Genomic DNA, 16,739 nt, shown 5'->3' on the forward strand with positions numbered 1-16,739 from the left:
TGGGCTCCCTGGCTTCCTGCCTCAGCACGCCCCTCTGCTCTCCAAGGCCCCTCGCCGCACCTCCACTGCCCTAGCTCTGGTCCCTCATCCCCGCCCCGCTTGCTCTTGCCAGGTGGCTGCACCTTCTGCCCTCGGAGGTTGACAGGTGGCATGGGAGCAGCCCCCGTCTCGCTCTCTGATGACAGGTTGACCCGACCTGGTTACATCCTTCCCCCGTTCCTTCTGTTAGGGTGGTGGGGATGGCCACCTCCCTGTAGGACTCTCTCCGCCCTCCTGTCTCCTTGGGAGCCTACTGCATCTCCCCATGCTCATTTGTGTCTTCAAACACTTTCTATGGGCTACAGCTAGGCACCCTGAAGAAAGTCTTTCCTATCTCGGCAACCCCCACCCCAGACGTTCACCCCCTTGGTGCTCCTTCCTCACTCCACTCCCCTGCCCTTCCCCACCATGCCAGTGAGCCCTGCCACCAGCGCCAAGATAACCTCCACACCTCCTAGTCCAGTGGTCGCCTTCAGTCCTAACTCCCCGAAAGCCTCTGCTTCCCTTGGGTTCAGGACACTTCCTCCTGCAGCTCTGGCTGCTCCTCCCTACTCCCCCTTCAGGTCTCCGTGTTCTTTTAACTGTTGTTCTCTGGCTTAGGTCTGGGCCTTCTTCTCTTTCCAGTCTGTGTACTCCCCCCCCCCACCACCACCACTCCCCGTGATCTCAGCCACACCCACGTCTTCACTATAGGCTCATGCCCGCAGGACCAACAGAGCCAATGGCGTCCTGACAGCTCCACTCAGATGCCCCACAGAAGCCTCGAACTCGCCTCTCCTCCTCTCCTCTCAGTAAATTGTGCCATCTGCCTAGTTACAGAAGCCAAGACCCCAGAGCTGCCCAGGACTCCCCCTGTGCTTTTTATTATTCCTCACAGCCAATCACTTTTTGAGTCTGTCCATGTTCTAAATTCCTCTGAAATCCGGACACTTCTTTCTATTCCATAATCTTGATAAAATAAGACTGACCTTGGGTAGAGACAGAAGCCTGGGAAGGAAAGAGCGAGAAAAGGATTGGAACGCCCTTAGTCCTGCCAGACGTCATGAGTGCCAGGTGGAGGCACTGAAACCAGCAATATTTTGGGGGTGGGGTGGACAGGGGTGGTTAGTCTAGTGCTCAGCTGTCAGCAAGGAGCCACTGGATGCTATCTGAGGTTGATCAACTCAGGAAGGAGAAGCACATTTCAGGTTAGGAAGAATTAGACGATTAGAAGCAGCTGCTCACCTTTGGAGAGCCAGTCGGGAGGCAAGAGAGCCAGAGGATCACTGCCTTGTGTAGGGCTTCTTCAGACAAGTTTTTCAAATCAACCATTACACGAGTCCAAAACTTGTTGGGGAAAAAAAAAATTAAAAAGAACACAAATTAGATCCCCCTAAGTAGGTGCATCTTTCACCCACCTTCCATACCCCCTTCCAGATCCCTGGTGCTCCCAGAGTTCTTTGGAGGAAGGGAGAAGGGCAACATTTGCAGGGTGCTCCAGACTCCCCTGTCCTCCCCTCCCTGCAGCCTTTATCTAACCTGCCAGTGTGTGAGAGCTGTAGAAAACTGGTCTGCTAAGATAGTGTGTTTCCAAGTGTACCAGGGTGTGTAGGCCCCCTGCTCGGGCTGCAGCTGTGTCAGTGGCTGGAATCGAGACGCGGGGGGCAGGTCGGTTCTGGCACAGACCTGGCGTGGTGGGCAGGGCTGGGGAGAGGCTGCCTGGGCAGCAGGGGTGCTCTGTAGGAGACCTCGCCCCTGCTGGGAGAGGCAGTGGGGCTGTAGTCTTGGGGTGGAGGGGCGAGACACAGGTCTGATGCTGGAGACCTGGAGTGAGGACTGTGCTTAAAAATGAGGTGGGTCAGACACATGTCTGCTGCGGGCCCTGTGTTAACGGATCCGAAGCAGAAAAAGATAGATGCTCTCATCCACTCTTCGGACGGAAGACTCACCCCAGTGCCCGATAGCAGCAGGACCAAGTGGAATCAGCAGGAGGCCTAGCCGAGGGGGCAGCCCCTGGCAGAAGTGGCAGTGGTGACCGGCGGTGGAAGGGAGGCCTGTGGGGAGCACCTGATCCAGGTGAGGGACCGTGATGCTGGTGAATGAGTGTATCAGAAAAGTAAACAGGTGCTCAGCTGCGACGATGGGAGCCGTGTCCTCCAATGGGCACCAGCAGCCTGCAGAGCAGTGGGCAGAGGGCAGTAGGGGCCACCGACTGGCTAATGGGATCATTTAGGTTAACAGATAACATGTGAAGTATCTCTGGGGCCTTCAGGCTTTGCAAGAGCTGTGGTTTTGTGTCTGCAGAATACACCAGTGTGTGTCTTGCCACACTGATCCCAGCTGTTGCTTAAGCTCGGGTGCTAAGAAAGTTCCTCAGGAGCTGCGGACTCTTGATTAGTATTAATGTCAGATACTAGATAGGTATCTTCAGGTGAGGATGTTAAATATCAAAGAGTTTGGCTCCTGTCTGATTTGCTGATGCCGAACGTGGAATAAATCGGTCATTAGGACAGTGGTTGCCAATCCTGGCTGCACACTGGTGTCACTTGGGGGGTTTTACCCAGGACAGATTCCTGGGTCCCACCCCCGAGAGATTCTAACTGACTTGGTCTGTACCAAGAAGACAGTACCAGAAGACAGATGGAAGCACCCTGGGCCACTGCAAGGACTTCTGCAGTTTAGAGCAAAGAGAAGAAGGAAGAAGGGAAAGCCCAGCGTACTGTGTCAGTGGGTGGCAGAGAGGACTTGGCCAAGGGGACAGCTCTTCAGCCGAAGCCCAGGGGAGGCCATAGCAAGGGGAGTCCAGCTCTTTCCACCAGCCCAAGTGTGAGAGCACCCCAGCCTTGTGATCAGAACAGGCACTGGAAGATTGGAGATAGAAAACAACTTGATTCTCCCATGGGGGAAGAAGGCGGCGTCTCCTGTCTACAGGCTAGCAACTTGAAGGAAGACTCCTGGAGAAGGTTCCTCATAGGGAGGCAAGGGAGCCGTGACAGCGAGACAGAGACTCAGAGCAAGACAGGCCAAGTGGATGTATGGTCAAATCGAGAATACAGATATGCAAGGCATATCTTTTGTCAAATTAGGGCCTCAGGTATAAAGTCCCAGAACTCACAGGCTGCTGTAAGAAACACCAGCTCTAGACGGACTCGTAGTGAATGTCTGTTTCTATCAGTGACTAGGAGGAAGTTGGTGAGCCTGGGGTAGGGCTGTGAAAGGCAAATACAGATCAGCCCCTCTCAGGAAGCACATTTTAATTGTGATTAGTAAAGACTTTGCCCTTGGCTGAAGTTTTGGTAAAACAAATGTTTCACCTGGAGGGTGGAAGGGCCTAAGAAAGTATGCTAATTCTGCCCCAGACCAGGGACGTTAGCCAGAGGCCGGAGTTCAGGGAGGCCTCAGATGGCCCCACGTGAGGCTGACTCCATCAGCCACCAGGGACAGTCCCTAAGGGGGAACGATGGAGGCTTTCTCTGGACTCTGTCCCAGCAGTGCCCCCAGCTGGCCCTGTGACATTGGCCATGTCCCTCCCAGTGTCTGGTTAGTGTCCACAGGTGGCATTCACAGGAGGTTCTGAGCAGGCCACCAAAGACTGAACGTCTGGCTTTGGCAGGTGTGCAAATGATAAGCGATTAACTCTACATTATGAAAGACTCCACCTCTCTCTTTAGTTCCAGCCCCGGGGTTTAAACTCTTATAGCCAGAGCTCTTCCCCAGCCCCAAGGCCTTTCAACAGTGTTCTTGCCTTGGCGCGGGAGAGAACAGACCCTCAGGTGCCAGCCTGGAGGAGGCCTGGCCTCCGGCTTCCCTAAGCACCATCTCCTGGACGCCAAACCTGGGGAGTCTTCTCTCGACTGTTCTCACAGCCAGGCTCTGTGTGTCCCCCTAGATGTGGCTGGCGTCCCAGAGGCCCAGCAGCCCTCCCCTCTCCTTTGTGCAGGACACTGGGACCTCAGCTCGCTTGGGGGACAGGAAAAGCCAGGTACCTTGCCCCTTCCAGGGAAACACCTGAGGTTCGAGATGAGCCTCCTTCCCCCTGTCCCAGGTTTATGATGTTTGCTCTGAGTCTGCTCAGAGAGACGACGTCAGGAGCAGACACGTCGGGCCCTGCCAGCCTCGGCCCTGGCACCTCCCCTAATCCTCCACACCCAGCCCTGCTCGCACATGCACTCACCCACAAAGTATCACACTTTCACACACACTTGTGTCAACACAGGTCCACAGCCCCACACCCCTCGTGCACACCCAGACGCACACACACACGATATTTGCATTCATTCCCACACATTTTTCACGCACACTCACGCGATCTCATCCTACTCACGCACTAACGCACATGTCCTGGTTCCCGAGCACAGCCCTCACACGTGCGCGTTCACATCCTTTCACGCGCTCACCTGGAGACCCATCTTCCCTTTCCCAGTACCATGCCCTCCCTCAGGTGCACACAGATGCCCCCACCATACCCATGTGCTTGAGTCCCCCCTGCCACACTCATGCACGCACAAGCATGCACACCTGCTCACGGGCGCAGGCTCACATCGTCACTGCACTCCCTCTCGCCCCCCGCAGACCCCTGACCTGTTGGTTTTTCTGTGTTGCAGTCCTCCCGAGAGCTGGCCGACAGCAGCAGCGAGTCCAGTGACCTCCAGCTGGAGGGCCCCACATCCCTTGGGGTCCTGGACAAGAGCCTTGAGGACTCCCGAGCAGAAGACAGGCCCCTGGTTTTCTTTGACCTCAAGATTGACAATGAAAGTGGGTTCTCCAATGACCACCCCCCACCCCTTTCTAGCTTAGTCCCTGAGTTCCCGGGATAAGTGCAGACAGAGCCATCTGCGAGTCCGGGAGAGCCCCGAGCTCTGGCCGATGGCTGCAGCCAGAGAGTGGGCAGAGCACTGGGCCTCCCAGGTATTTGAACTTGGTTCTTTGAATAAGGACATCGGCTTTGACCAGTGCCTAAAGGCTTAAGGCAAGAGCCTCCAGGGGTTCCCGCCCACCCCACCCCCATCTTAGGGAGCCTTGGGAACACGCTTCTAAACAGAAGCACGATGTGAAAGTCGCTGCTGCTGTGAGACCAGCAGTCCAAGCAGAGCCTCAGGCCATGACTGTACATTTCTGAATACAGGGCCCATTCGTTCCACGGTAGCTGCATGGGGAGGCCAGCAGAGCCAAGGTCCCAGAGAAGTATGACCCCTTCTCCCTCAACTCCACAATGCTTGCCCTGGCCCTGCAGAAGGCCAGGCCCTGTCCTGCGGCCTGGACTCAATGTCGTGCCAGCCCAGGCAGACGGAAGCAGCAGGTGTTTCCATAGGACGGAGAAGCAGTTTGCAGACCTCACTGGAAGATTCTGGGCCATGCTTTGCATGGAGTGGACTGGGCAGGTGTGCTGTCTGACCCAGTGCTCTGACAGCCGAGGGCCTTAGCTATGTGACTGATGGGATTGGAGGCCAGGGGAAAGGGAGTGGAGGGCTAGGCAGAGGCAGCGATGGGTCTCGAGTGCAGGTGGGGGGAGGCTGGCAGAAGACAGACAGGAGGGGCCCGGAGTGAAAGCGTTTGGTGAGCTCGGGAAGGTGGCAGGGCAGGAGGGAGCTGGACTCCCAGCAGGGGAGCAAGGGGGCAGGGCGTGGAGTGCAGCCCCACCTCCCCTTCTGAGCCAGGGTCAGAGCCGCACGTGAGGCTGATGTTTGCTTCCTGCCAGCAGGCCCCAAGGTGGGGTCTCTGGATGGGGGGATCGGCAGCCCTAGAGGACCCCCTGCTCCCGGTGGTACCTCGCGGTGCCCTTGGGGCCTCACGCTGCCCTTTTCTCCTGCCCAGCCCAGAAGATTAGCCAGCTGGCAGCCGTGAACCAGGAAAGCCAGTTCCGCGTGATCATCAAGCCCAAGGCCTTCAACATCTACTCCAAGGCCGTCTCCCTGGAGGTGGGGCTGCAGCACTTCCTGTGCTTCCTGGGCAGCATGCGCCGGCCCATCCTGGCCTGCTATAGGCTGTGGGGGCCCGGCCTCCCCAACTTCTTCCAGGCCCTGGAGAACATGAACAAGCTGGGGGAGTTCCAGAGCGCCATCTCAGGCTTCCTGGCCACCCTGCCCCTCATCCGGGAGTGCGTGCCCGGGGCCAGCAGCTTCAAACTCAAGAGTCTGGCCAAGACCTACCTGGCGAGAAACATGAGCGAACGCAGCGCCCTGGCAGCCGTGCTGACCATGCGCGACCTGTGCCGCCTCCTCGAGGTGTCCCCGGGCCCCCAGCTGGCCCCGCACGTCCACTCCTTCAGCAGCCTGCAGTGCTTTGCGTCCCTGCAGCCCCTGGTGCGGGCGGCTGTCCTGCCCCGGGCTGAGGCCCGCCTGCTGGCCCTCCACCTGGTCAGCTTCAAGGAGCTGCTGACCGCACACCGCCATGACCCGCAGGGGGGCCTGAAGAAGTACAACCGCTTCCTGAGCCTACAGACCCACTCGTTGCCCGCAAGCCAGCCTGCACTCAACCTGCAGGCTCTGGGCACCTACTTCGAAGGTCTGCTGGAAGGGCCGGCCTCAGCGGGGGCAGAAGGCATTGCTACCCCCTCTGGCTGGCCATAGCTTGGCAGAAAGGGCTTCCCAGCAGAGCTGAGAGGAAGGGATGACTGGCTCAGACCCTTCTGGGGACAGAGAGGGATGGCGTCCCTGAGCCAGGCCCTGCCCATCACAGCATTCCCAGGTCCTGGTCCCCAGTTCTCCTTTGTCATTTGGTCCAGAATCAGTTTCCTTCTCTGGGACCAAATTCCTCTTCTCTAAAAATCCCACAGAGAAGGTTCCAAGGCCAAGCAGCCACCTGCCAAGCAGCCACCGCACGGATCCCTGTGCGGCCCTGGGAGCACGGGAAAGTTAGCTCACCAGACCCCTGGCCCCTCTCCTCCAGGTGCCAGAACCAGGGAGGTCCCTGGTGAAGAAGGCCTGGCCGCTGGGCTCTCGAAGTGGCCCCCGTATTGCCCCAGCCACCCGATTCCCACTCCCAAGGGTGTCCTTGCCGCTCCTCCCTGACCCCTGGCCGTGGCCCCAGGGGGGACCTTCTGACAGCACCCACAGACACTGCCTGCAACACCAGTGGTTCCACGGGTACATAAGTGCCTTTCAAACCAAACCACCCCTTAGGGATTTGGGTTCTCCTAGCTTTTGCCTGCCCGGAGGACAGCTCTGTTCACCTCCCCTCTGGAGTATTTTCACCCACAAAGGGCCTCCTATCAGCAGAGACAGGGGCTGCTGCTCCATGCCTGTCCGTGCTTCCAGACTGTGACCCTTCCAAGCCTGCTTCCCTCCTCCTGCCCACACAGATGCCTCCCCTTAGTCGAGGCTTTGCCCTTCACGTTCTCTGCACTGTCCCCGGCCCCCAGCCCTCCTGAGGTGTGTCCTCCAACCCAGCGCCGCTTTCAGTGGACTCCAGGGACCCACAGCATTGGAATCTCCCAGCAAGCTGCTTTAGTGCATTCTCCAGACAATTCTGATGCCTGCCAAGTTTCAGAACCATTGCTCTGATAGACTGCTCCTCCAGGGAGAAGCAGAGAAGGTCCTGGCCCTGGCCCTGACTGTGTGCATTGAGTGGAACCCAGGGAAGGGCCCCTTCCTGAGCCCGCACATCCCCACCTATAAAAAGGGCTGGTTAGCCAGCATGGTCCTAGAGCTCGCATCCAGCTCTGCCATTCTGGGGTTTTAGGAATGGACAGCAGGCCTCTGAGGCAATGGTCAAGGAGGTTTTCATTCTTGAACCCTTGGTCCCAGCCCTAAGCTAAGGTCCCCAACCTTGTGGTCACACTAGAGGTCAGCAGCAGAACACAGGCAGGTCAGGCCAGTCTCGTCTGACTAGCAGAACCACTGTTCCTTCCCCTCTGCCCCTCTCCCATCCCTCTTCCTTGGCCCCCTGATCCTGGAATGCCTCCATGGCTTCAGCTTTCACGTGGGTGAAGGCTTTGCACCCACACCCCTGCCCCCATCCAGCGGGGGGCCCCTGAAGACCCACTGAGGGATCACACAGGAACGTGCCGCCACGTTGAGAGTGCTGGCTCTAACAGTGAACTCTGATGCATTTCAAATAAGATTCCGATTTAAAGTAGGCGCTGGCTCTGAAGCTCAGTAAAACAGGCTGGTGGGTGAGGGGAGGAGGGGGCTGGAGCCTCAGTCTGGCTGTGATGACCATCTTGGCAACAGCAAGGCAGCGCTTGGACCACCCCTCACAGCATCTTCCCCTCAGCCCCACCTCGGGACTGAGCCTGCCAAGCCCAGCCTCACAATGCTTTCTACCTTCAGATGGAGTTGCTCACAGGTTTTACAGCAAAGGGCTGTTCTGCCCTCTCTCCACTGTCACGGCCTCTAATTAAGATGTGAATCGTCAAAGCCTGATGCACCAATCACAAACTCTGCTCAACCCACCCCAGGAGCCACTGAGCAGCCTCTTGCCTGGCGAAGGGGGCACTTGCTGGCATAGCTGTTCTTTGTGGGGTGTCTTTCAGGACTTAGCAGAGCTGAGAGGCCCTTGTTGCTCAGGTATGGGCCTCAAGGATAAGAAACCCCATTCCAAGTGGGCAGACCAGGGTGGGCCTGTCTGGGATCATGTCCAAAGCGGGGAGCCACCTGGAGGGAAAGAAGCACCAACTTCAAGAATTACCCCCTAGAGGGAGTCAGGGACCAGAGACCAGGGTCTGTAGGAACTTTACTTCTGCTGGAAAATCCTGTACCCTGGTTGTCACAGATGGAGTTCTCATTAGTGCCTGCAGGGATTCCCCTGGCACAGGCAGTGTAGGAATTAGCAACCCCCCTGGACTGGGTGACGAGCCAGGTAATGTGATTTGAGCAGTGCCACTGCCCTTAGCCCCACCTACCTGTCCCAGGTGCCCAAATTCCAGTGCTGGAGTTTTAGCGTCTAATTGCAAATCCAAATATGTCTCTTGTGCTTCATCTTTGAATTCTATCTCAGGTTTATCCATGTCAACTAACCACAAGCTTGCTGGGCTAGAAGTCAGGACGCTGAGTTTCAATCCTCACTTAGTTGCCTCTGACTCTAGTCTGGTGCATCAAACTCGTCGATGCTTAGGCTCTGACTCTGTAAAATGGTATATAATATGGGTTGTTTTTACCTCATAGGATCTTGTGTGAACCAATGAGAAAATGTTTCTGAAAGTAGCCTTTTAATGTGTGAAGAACGACACAAATGTAAGATCTTATTTTACTGACAACAAAGATGACAGTGTTATTGCTTTATAAGTTATAGAAAAATAAACAGATATTGGATCTTAGCAAACAGAGGACTTCGGCTTGTCTTCAGGGGAATAAAGAACAAGATCTGGCATGCAGCAGACAACTTAGTGGGGCTGGAGGGTCCTGGGTCCCAGGGAGCCAGGAAGGAGAGCAGGGGAGTCTGCCTTGGAGTGGTTGAGCAGTAGGTGGCTTTGTGTCCCAAAAATACCCAGATGGGAGGTTTCGGCCACGCAGACCTGGAGCAGACAACAGCTTTCCTGTGGCAGCCCAGCTCAGCCCTTCCCAGCCCTCCCCTACTCTCAGGCCCCTTATTGAGGCCCAAGAGCTCAGTGACACCCCCAGGAAGGCCGCTTGAAAATCTGCTTTAACTTCAACCGTGCTCTTCCTTTTAACTGCACAAAACTCAGCCCCTGCTCCAGTGCTTGGCCCTGCTGTGCCCCCACCCTGCACCCTCCCCTCATCCAGCCCTGGCCGGCCCCACCTCCACCCTTATTCCTACCCTAGACTCACTCTGACCCCTAGTCCCAACCTTGACAATTCTCCATAATTCAGAGTTGACCCTTCACCCTACACCTCCCGCAGGCCCCGCCCGCCCCCCCCCCCCCCGCTCCCCCCTCCACCTCCTCTGACCCTAGGCTTGTCTCCACCTCACACCCCGGCTGCCCTATGCCTAGAGGAAGGGGTCCTTTCTCACCTCTCTTCAGTCCTCACAATTAAGGGAACTACACAGCTAGTGACGTGAAATGTCAAGTCAGAGAGAGTCCTCCCTTGCGGATCCTGCCCAGATGGAAGGGGAGCTGAGCTAGAGCAGCTCCCAGACTTACCAGCAGAGGGCGCTGCAGCCCCACAGGACCTGGTGTCGAGGCTGCTGTTCCCCGCGGAGGGCGAGGGGTGTGATGTCAGATAAAGGCTCTGGGTAGCAGCAGTCTTTTTCAAAGTGCCACGCATACTTCCGGTGGTGTGGGAGATATCTTTAGGTAGATGGTGCATGGAGAAACTTTTTTTTTTTTTTTTTTTTGCAGTACGCGGGCCTCTCATTGTTGTGGCCTCTCCCGTTGCGGGGCACAGGCTCCGGACGCGCAGGCTCAGCGGCCATGGCTCACGGACCCAGCCGCTCCGCGGCATATGGGATCTTCCCGGACCGGGGCACGAACCCGTGTCCCCTGCATCGGCAGGCGGACTCTCAACCACTGCGCCACCAGGGAAGCCCTGGAGAAACATTCTTAACGTATATTTGTATTTATTTTATTTATATTTATGATATAAATATATTTGTATTTATTTTAACATCTATTAGATGTATTTATTATTTGTATTTATTTTAACATCTATTAGAAAAAATAGAGCCAGCCTATCAACACCGTGATTTCTGGAACGTGGTTGCTCAGAATGACGCTAAAATGGGATTCTTTACAGGTCTAATTCAAAGACAAATATGAAGTAACTAGAAGCTCAGAAGGAGCACAGGTATAGCAAAACTTGTGACTGTGGAAGTGCGGGACTTAATTTTGGGACATACTGGGTTACCAGGGGCATTCGAGTGAGAATTAGAGCTAAGGTTAGGGCCCACATTAGAACCGGAATAGGATGGGGTGGGGTTAGGAGTTGGGGTGAGGCCTAAGGTTAAGATTTGGGGTTATATCAAATTTAGGGTCATATTTGGTCATTAAGGTTACGAACTGAGTTAGGAATTTAATTAGGAATGGAGTTAGATAGGGAGTTCCCTGGTGGCCTAATGGTTAGGATTCGGTGCCATCACTGCTGTGGCCTGGGTTCAATCCCTGGTCGGGGAACTAACTGAGATCCTGCAAGCTTCGTGGCATGGCCAAAATATATATTTAAAAAAAAAAAAGGAACGGAGTTAGAGTCACTCTTCAAGTGTCACTTTAGGAACAGAAAAGTCCATGAAACTGTGGACAGATGGGCAGGAGCTTCTGAGGAGGACCCCTAATACAGAGCCTCAAGCGTAGTCAGACTCCCTCCCTATCCTCTTCTAGAAGCATCCAGCAGGGGTTCCACCTGAGCTCACTGAACCCTGGAGAGAGCACAATGACCCATCCCATCCAGGTGTGAAAGCCTCCTGGACAACCAGGTGAATAAAGCTCCCAGCTAACACGACTGAGAGATAACTACGTGCTGGGCACTCTTCTCATTTAGCACAGCTAACCTCATTTAGTCTCCCCAGACACCCTATGCGGTTACATCGTCATCCTCGTTCTGTCCAGGACATGGGATGGGGGTTAGGGCAGGAAGGTGGAGTACCTTGCTCTAGGTCATTCAGCTTGAATGTGGCAGAGTTGGGATTTGCCCCACAGGGAGACTGTGCCTACATTGGAGCCCTCTGTGGGCCACACTGCCCGATGAGTTGCCATGCATTTGGGAGTGGTGGGTTTCCACCCTCTCCTTCCCGTGCCCTCCTGGTCTGTTGATCTCACATGATGCAGGGCCCAGCAAACTCACACCCCAACCTTCTGGTCCCAGTGTCCCAGAATTTGAACTTATCCTAATTCTATTTTTTTCTTTAAGGACTGTGCTTCTCCAACTTTTTTGCCCATTACTGCCCCCCCTGAGGAGCCTTTTTAGACAAATTTTTTCCTAGTCATGACTCTCCCAATGAAATTTTAGTACTGTGATTCCTTAGGATTTTCTATATACAAGATTAGGTCATCTGCAAATAGAGATCATTTTGCTTCTTCCTTACACAGATGTACTGTATATCTGTTTATGTTCTGTGGTCCTTTGGAGGGTCAGAAACCACTGGACTATCTAAGGTTGTTAGTGCCCTCTCCACCCTGGACCAATTTTCATCCTCTCTGGGGCAATGTCCCCGTTGAGAATGCATGATTTAGGGTAAAAGCCTATCCCCAGTTATGATGCAAGTAAGAAGTGTCATGGTAGGTGTTAGCCCCTCCACGTGGCTCAGTTCACAGGTCGCGGTGAGGTGAGAGTAGGCTACAGGGAGCTGGGAGGGAACGTGGGCAAAGGTCTCTGAAGACATGCTTCCCCGGGGTGGCCTTGGTCCTGGACTCAGTCTCAGGCCCAGGTCCAGGATGAGCCTGGGGACAGGGAGGGACGGGGTCAGCACCATCACTTATTTTTGTCTCGGAAACCAGGTGTCAGCTCCAAACCTTTTGGACCTGAATAAAGCAAATGCCTGTGGGGACTCTACTGAGAGAAGGATCAAGAATTTCAACTGACTCCCCCTCTCGAGAAACAAAACAAAAAGTTTGAAAATCTCTACCCACTCCTACAAAATGCATTTGCTGCCAACACAGGGAAAAATTCCTTCATTCTTGGCTCAAGGAACTTCCTTAAACTCAGCCCAGAAGAATTCTTTAAAGACCAGCTGCCTGGACTTTGCTAAAGTCAGTTTATAAATATTATAAATATCCCAAACTTGATAGCCAAGCAGATTACAAAAGCTAGCTAGCAAACCACAGAAAATTTCCAGAAAGTTATCCAGCCAAACCAGTGTGATGGGAAATATTGTGAAATCCTGTGTCGCTTGTCTGATTGTCTAAAACTGAGTTCTTTGTGCGGACCAAATTCAGAGGGCCCGGGGGTAGAATTTACCAGAGGGCTGACGCTCTCCTGGAGTTCTACAGCCATAAAGCCCTGGCTTGACACCACAGTGGACTGATTCTAGAGTAAATCAGACCAACCAAAGAGGAGGCAGTGGGTAGGTGAGGCTGGGCCCACGGTGGTGGTGCCCTCGTTGAGTCTGCTTGGGGTGGGCAAGGATGCCGAGTAGTAGTTAGGACGTGGGCTTTGGAGGGACCTGGTTCAAATCCCAGCTCTGCTGTGTGACCTTGAACAAACTACTTAGCCTCTGTGGTCTCATAGGCAAACTGGGGGTGACAATACCCCCAACTTAGAAAATTGTGAAGATTAAATGAGATACATAAAGCACCAAAATTTGTGAATTGGCAATCCTCAATAAAAAAAAATAACTCTATACATCCAACGCCACAGAGGAGAAGGCATTTGCTGACTCCCGGAAAGCACTGCAGGCTTCTCCCCTCTTCTCCTCCCTCCCCTCCCTCCCTTCTGGTTCCAGTCCATTTAGGATTTGGGCAACTCTGTCCCTAAATCCTTCTCCTGGTGCCTCTGTCCCCATCTCTCCAAACCTCCTCCACTGTCTCCTCTACCCCGACGGGGTCACCCTACAGGCTGGAGGGATTTACGGTCCCCTCTCTCCTCAGCCCCGACCTGGGTACCAGACACAGCCATCTACAAGCAGGTCACTTTCTGACAGCACCAACAAAGATGTGGGTTGAACAGAGGAGGTCCTGGGAGAAGCAAATAAACACATCAAGTTTCCAGCTGGGTCTGGAGATAAGGGCTGGGGGGCGGTGGGGATGGGGAGACAGGCTGAGGTATCTCAGGCACTGCACCGGTTCGCCCTTCCCAGCCTGTCCATGCTGGTTTTGCAGGCGGCAGGAAAGCCTATCGGGGGAACTTCAAAGAGGACATTGCAGAGAACTGCGGGGAGGCTGTCCCTCCTGGGGATGAATTTGGGTAGGGTTAGGCCTGATGAGGGAGAATGTGACAGATCTGAGCTACTGTCCCAGCTGACCAGTGGGGAGGGATTGTTAGCGCCAAGGCACAGAAGAGGAAACTGGAACCAAGAAGGGAGAGAAGCTTTTCCAAAAGTCTCACAGGAAGTCAGTGGAAAAGCCCCCAACCCCTGATCTCCTGCTCTGGATCCCCTTACACTGAACTCTGCCTGGTTGTTACCAAGATGTGGCCATTAGAACTGGATTTGCCCGGGTGCAGATTGAAGGCACGTCTGCATCGGGCCAAGACCCACCCTAGGCGGGGCTCTCCTTCCTCCAAACCTCTGCCCCAGCTGGCGGCCTGGCTGGGGAGCAGCGTGCTGCGATTAGGGCTGCTCCAATCCAGGGCACAACCTCGTCCCTCCCAGACATGTGCATGGCTCTGCTTCTGGTGCCCATGAGCCCTGGAGGAGGACTGCAGCGGGCTAATACAAGAGACCTGAAGTAGGGGCACCCGTCCCACTCCAGAAACAGCTGCCCTCTGCCATTGGAGAGGCCACATCTCCAGAGAGTCTCAAGGGCTTCCTAACCAGCAAGGTCAGCGATGGCCACTGAGGTCAGCTTGCCTTTGACCAGACTGCCCTGGGGAGGGCATCTCAGAGAAGCTGAGTGCTGGGGGCATTTCCTGGCCCTACCTGCTCTGTGACCTCCCTCTTGGCCTGTCTTCTCTCCAATAAAGCGGAGGGGTAGGGAGAGAAGACCTCCAGGCCCTGAGCTCTGATGTTCTGCAACTCTGGACAACTCCCTGTCTGTCCTTTGTCTAAGACAAGTGTAGGTTTCAGAGAGTCCTTCCGGCTTTGGCCCCAGGTGACCTGATGGAGGAGATGGAGCCTGTCCAAGGGACGCTAGCCTTTCAGAAGCCCCAAGGTTCACGCACACAGCATGTCTGAACATGTTGGGAGATGCGGGAGCCTGTAAGCTCTCTTAGGGCAGAGACATTCTCTGCCTGGTTCACAGCGGCACCCAGGCCAATCAGGGCACCTGGTAACATGGGTTGGGGGGGTTGGGGGGTGGTACTGAATTACTATTTGTGGAATGAATGGCGTAGCAGACCTGTTTCTGCATGCCCATCCCTCTGCTTCTGTGTGCTTTACTTCTGACAGCTCATACCTGTGAGTTTCTTCCGAGGCCTGTCCTTCAGCTACTGGAACTGATTGCCTACAGGCACAGAGAGAGGGAAATGCCTGGAAGTTTCCATCCCCGAGGGCAGCCCCTAGCGAATGTCCGGTTGCTGTGCGTCTGTGGAAGCCAAGCTTCCCTACCTAAATCAGGGCAAACTGAGGTGTGATTATGCCTAGAGCTTCCTGGGGTCAGGCTGAGACTGCCTGAAATCACACCCTGGCTTGGCTTCCTCCCCTTCCGTGGCTTCCCTTTTCCCTTGCTGGTTTCTGCTAAAGCATTTCCTTAATAGATCACTGGTGGGTGAATCCTTGTCTCAGCTCTGCTTCTGGGAAACCACATCCAAAAACAAATGAAAAGCCTGGTGACAGCAAGAGACTGAAGATATCCAGGAGGAAATTCAATTTAGTCCATGCCGCCATGTGCCCCCATGGGCTTTGATGGGGACGGTGGATGCAGAGACCTTGGGTGACCCTCCAAGAGCTCTGAGTCTGAGGGATGGAGGAAGAGATTCCCTGGGCCCTGCCCTTGTGGGCTCTGCTGGGGACCACACTGGGTTGCGGGGAGGGAGTCTCTGACTACATATTTATTATGACCTCTCTCCATGTCCTCTGATGGCACCAGGCAATGGACAGTCGAGGGCCCCAGAACAGAGAGGAGTGGCCTCAGCTTCTGGAAGAGTTGTGTCTCCCTTCTGCATCACGCCCCCCCATACCCCACCCCAGCAGCCAGGGAGCTCCTGGCAGCTTTGGCCTTTCTTCCTGGGCCTACACACCAGGCTCCTGAAACATTCATTGGTCAGATTTAATCTCTAATCACATCACCTGCTCTGCGCCCCCCCCCCCCCACTCCTACTATGTGAAGGAAGTGTTTTGTAGCAGGACTCCCCCTACCCACAGAGTTGTGCGTAGCAGTTTGGGGAAGGGGGCGGTTAGCTCCTGGGCCCAGGTGTGCTGATGGTCTCAAGAGATGAGGCAGGCTGCAGTGTGGTGGGGAAAACAAAGAAACCGCCCAGGGGCATGAGGAGGAGGGTAAGCGGTGATCCGCAGACTTTCTGAAGACCTCCTCCTGCAGGAAGCCCTGGCAGACGCTCCCTAGAGGCCCCAATTCAACCTGCAAACCTGCTTCTCAAGCCACAGCACCCCAGGACAGCAGCCCTGGAAGGGCCCCAGAGCACATCTAGCCCATTCTTCTACCTTCGCGATGGTAGAGACTTAGAATGAGAGAGGCCAAGGGGTTGCTTAAGATCACTCAGCAAATTTGTGAAGCTGGCACCTTTGTGCTGTCTCTGCATTCTTCATAAGACCAGTAGAATTCTTCCTCCTGTTTTCCACCTCGACAGTAACGTGCCTCTCTCCTCTGCCATGGGACCCGGTGACATGTTCAGGATGTGAAGTCATGTAGGAACATCTCTGAATTCAGAAAAGTCTCCTGTTCATAAATATCCAACTAACGACTGAAACTTCCACTGCTCCCAAAATAGCTTTGGATCCCAACACAGGCATTTCCAAGAACAGATTTTTATCCTTTCAAGAATTCTATGAAAGCAGAGAATCGTTTGTATGTCTACCCAAAAGAGCTCCCTGATCCTGGTCACACACTGAGCCCTGACCCTCGTCACGGACTGTGGCCGTAGACTGGTCTAACTTCCAGGTAAGGGGGTATCTACTACAGTTCATTATAATTATGTCACTCTCAACTCATTTTGATACAACGTTAGATTACTCTGATCCTGCAATTCCCCAACCTCTATTTCAAGGGGATTTCTTTCTTGTAGTGAATCTGGGGATTGACTCCTCAACATCCATTTCAGGGCTAGATGATTACT

The 16,739-nt window shown here is 54.6% G+C and overlaps 1 protein-coding gene across 2 annotated transcripts in view; it reads left to right on the forward strand.

The window, feature by feature from the left end:
- Positions 1–6,793, forward strand: part of PML (PML nuclear body scaffold) — a 40,297-nt gene extending 33,504 nt beyond the window's left edge. Inside the window, exons 8-9 of one of the 2 annotated variants that reach the window (XM_065872859.1) lie at positions 4,623–4,773; positions 5,833–6,793. In XM_065872859.1, the coding sequence (XP_065728931.1) occupies positions 4,623–4,773; positions 5,833–6,587 (906 nt within the window). In that variant the 3' untranslated portion in view covers positions 6,588–6,793. The remainder of the gene's footprint in view (positions 1–4,622; positions 4,774–5,832) is intronic. The other variant, XM_065872860.1, reaches the window with a different exon arrangement.
- The last annotated feature ends 9,946 nt before the right edge of the window (positions 6,794–16,739 follow it).

This window comes from Phocoena phocoena, chromosome 2 (genome assembly GCF_963924675.1).
Source record: "Phocoena phocoena chromosome 2, mPhoPho1.1, whole genome shotgun sequence".
NCBI classification, from domain to species: domain Eukaryota; kingdom Metazoa; phylum Chordata; class Mammalia; order Artiodactyla; family Phocoenidae; genus Phocoena; species Phocoena phocoena.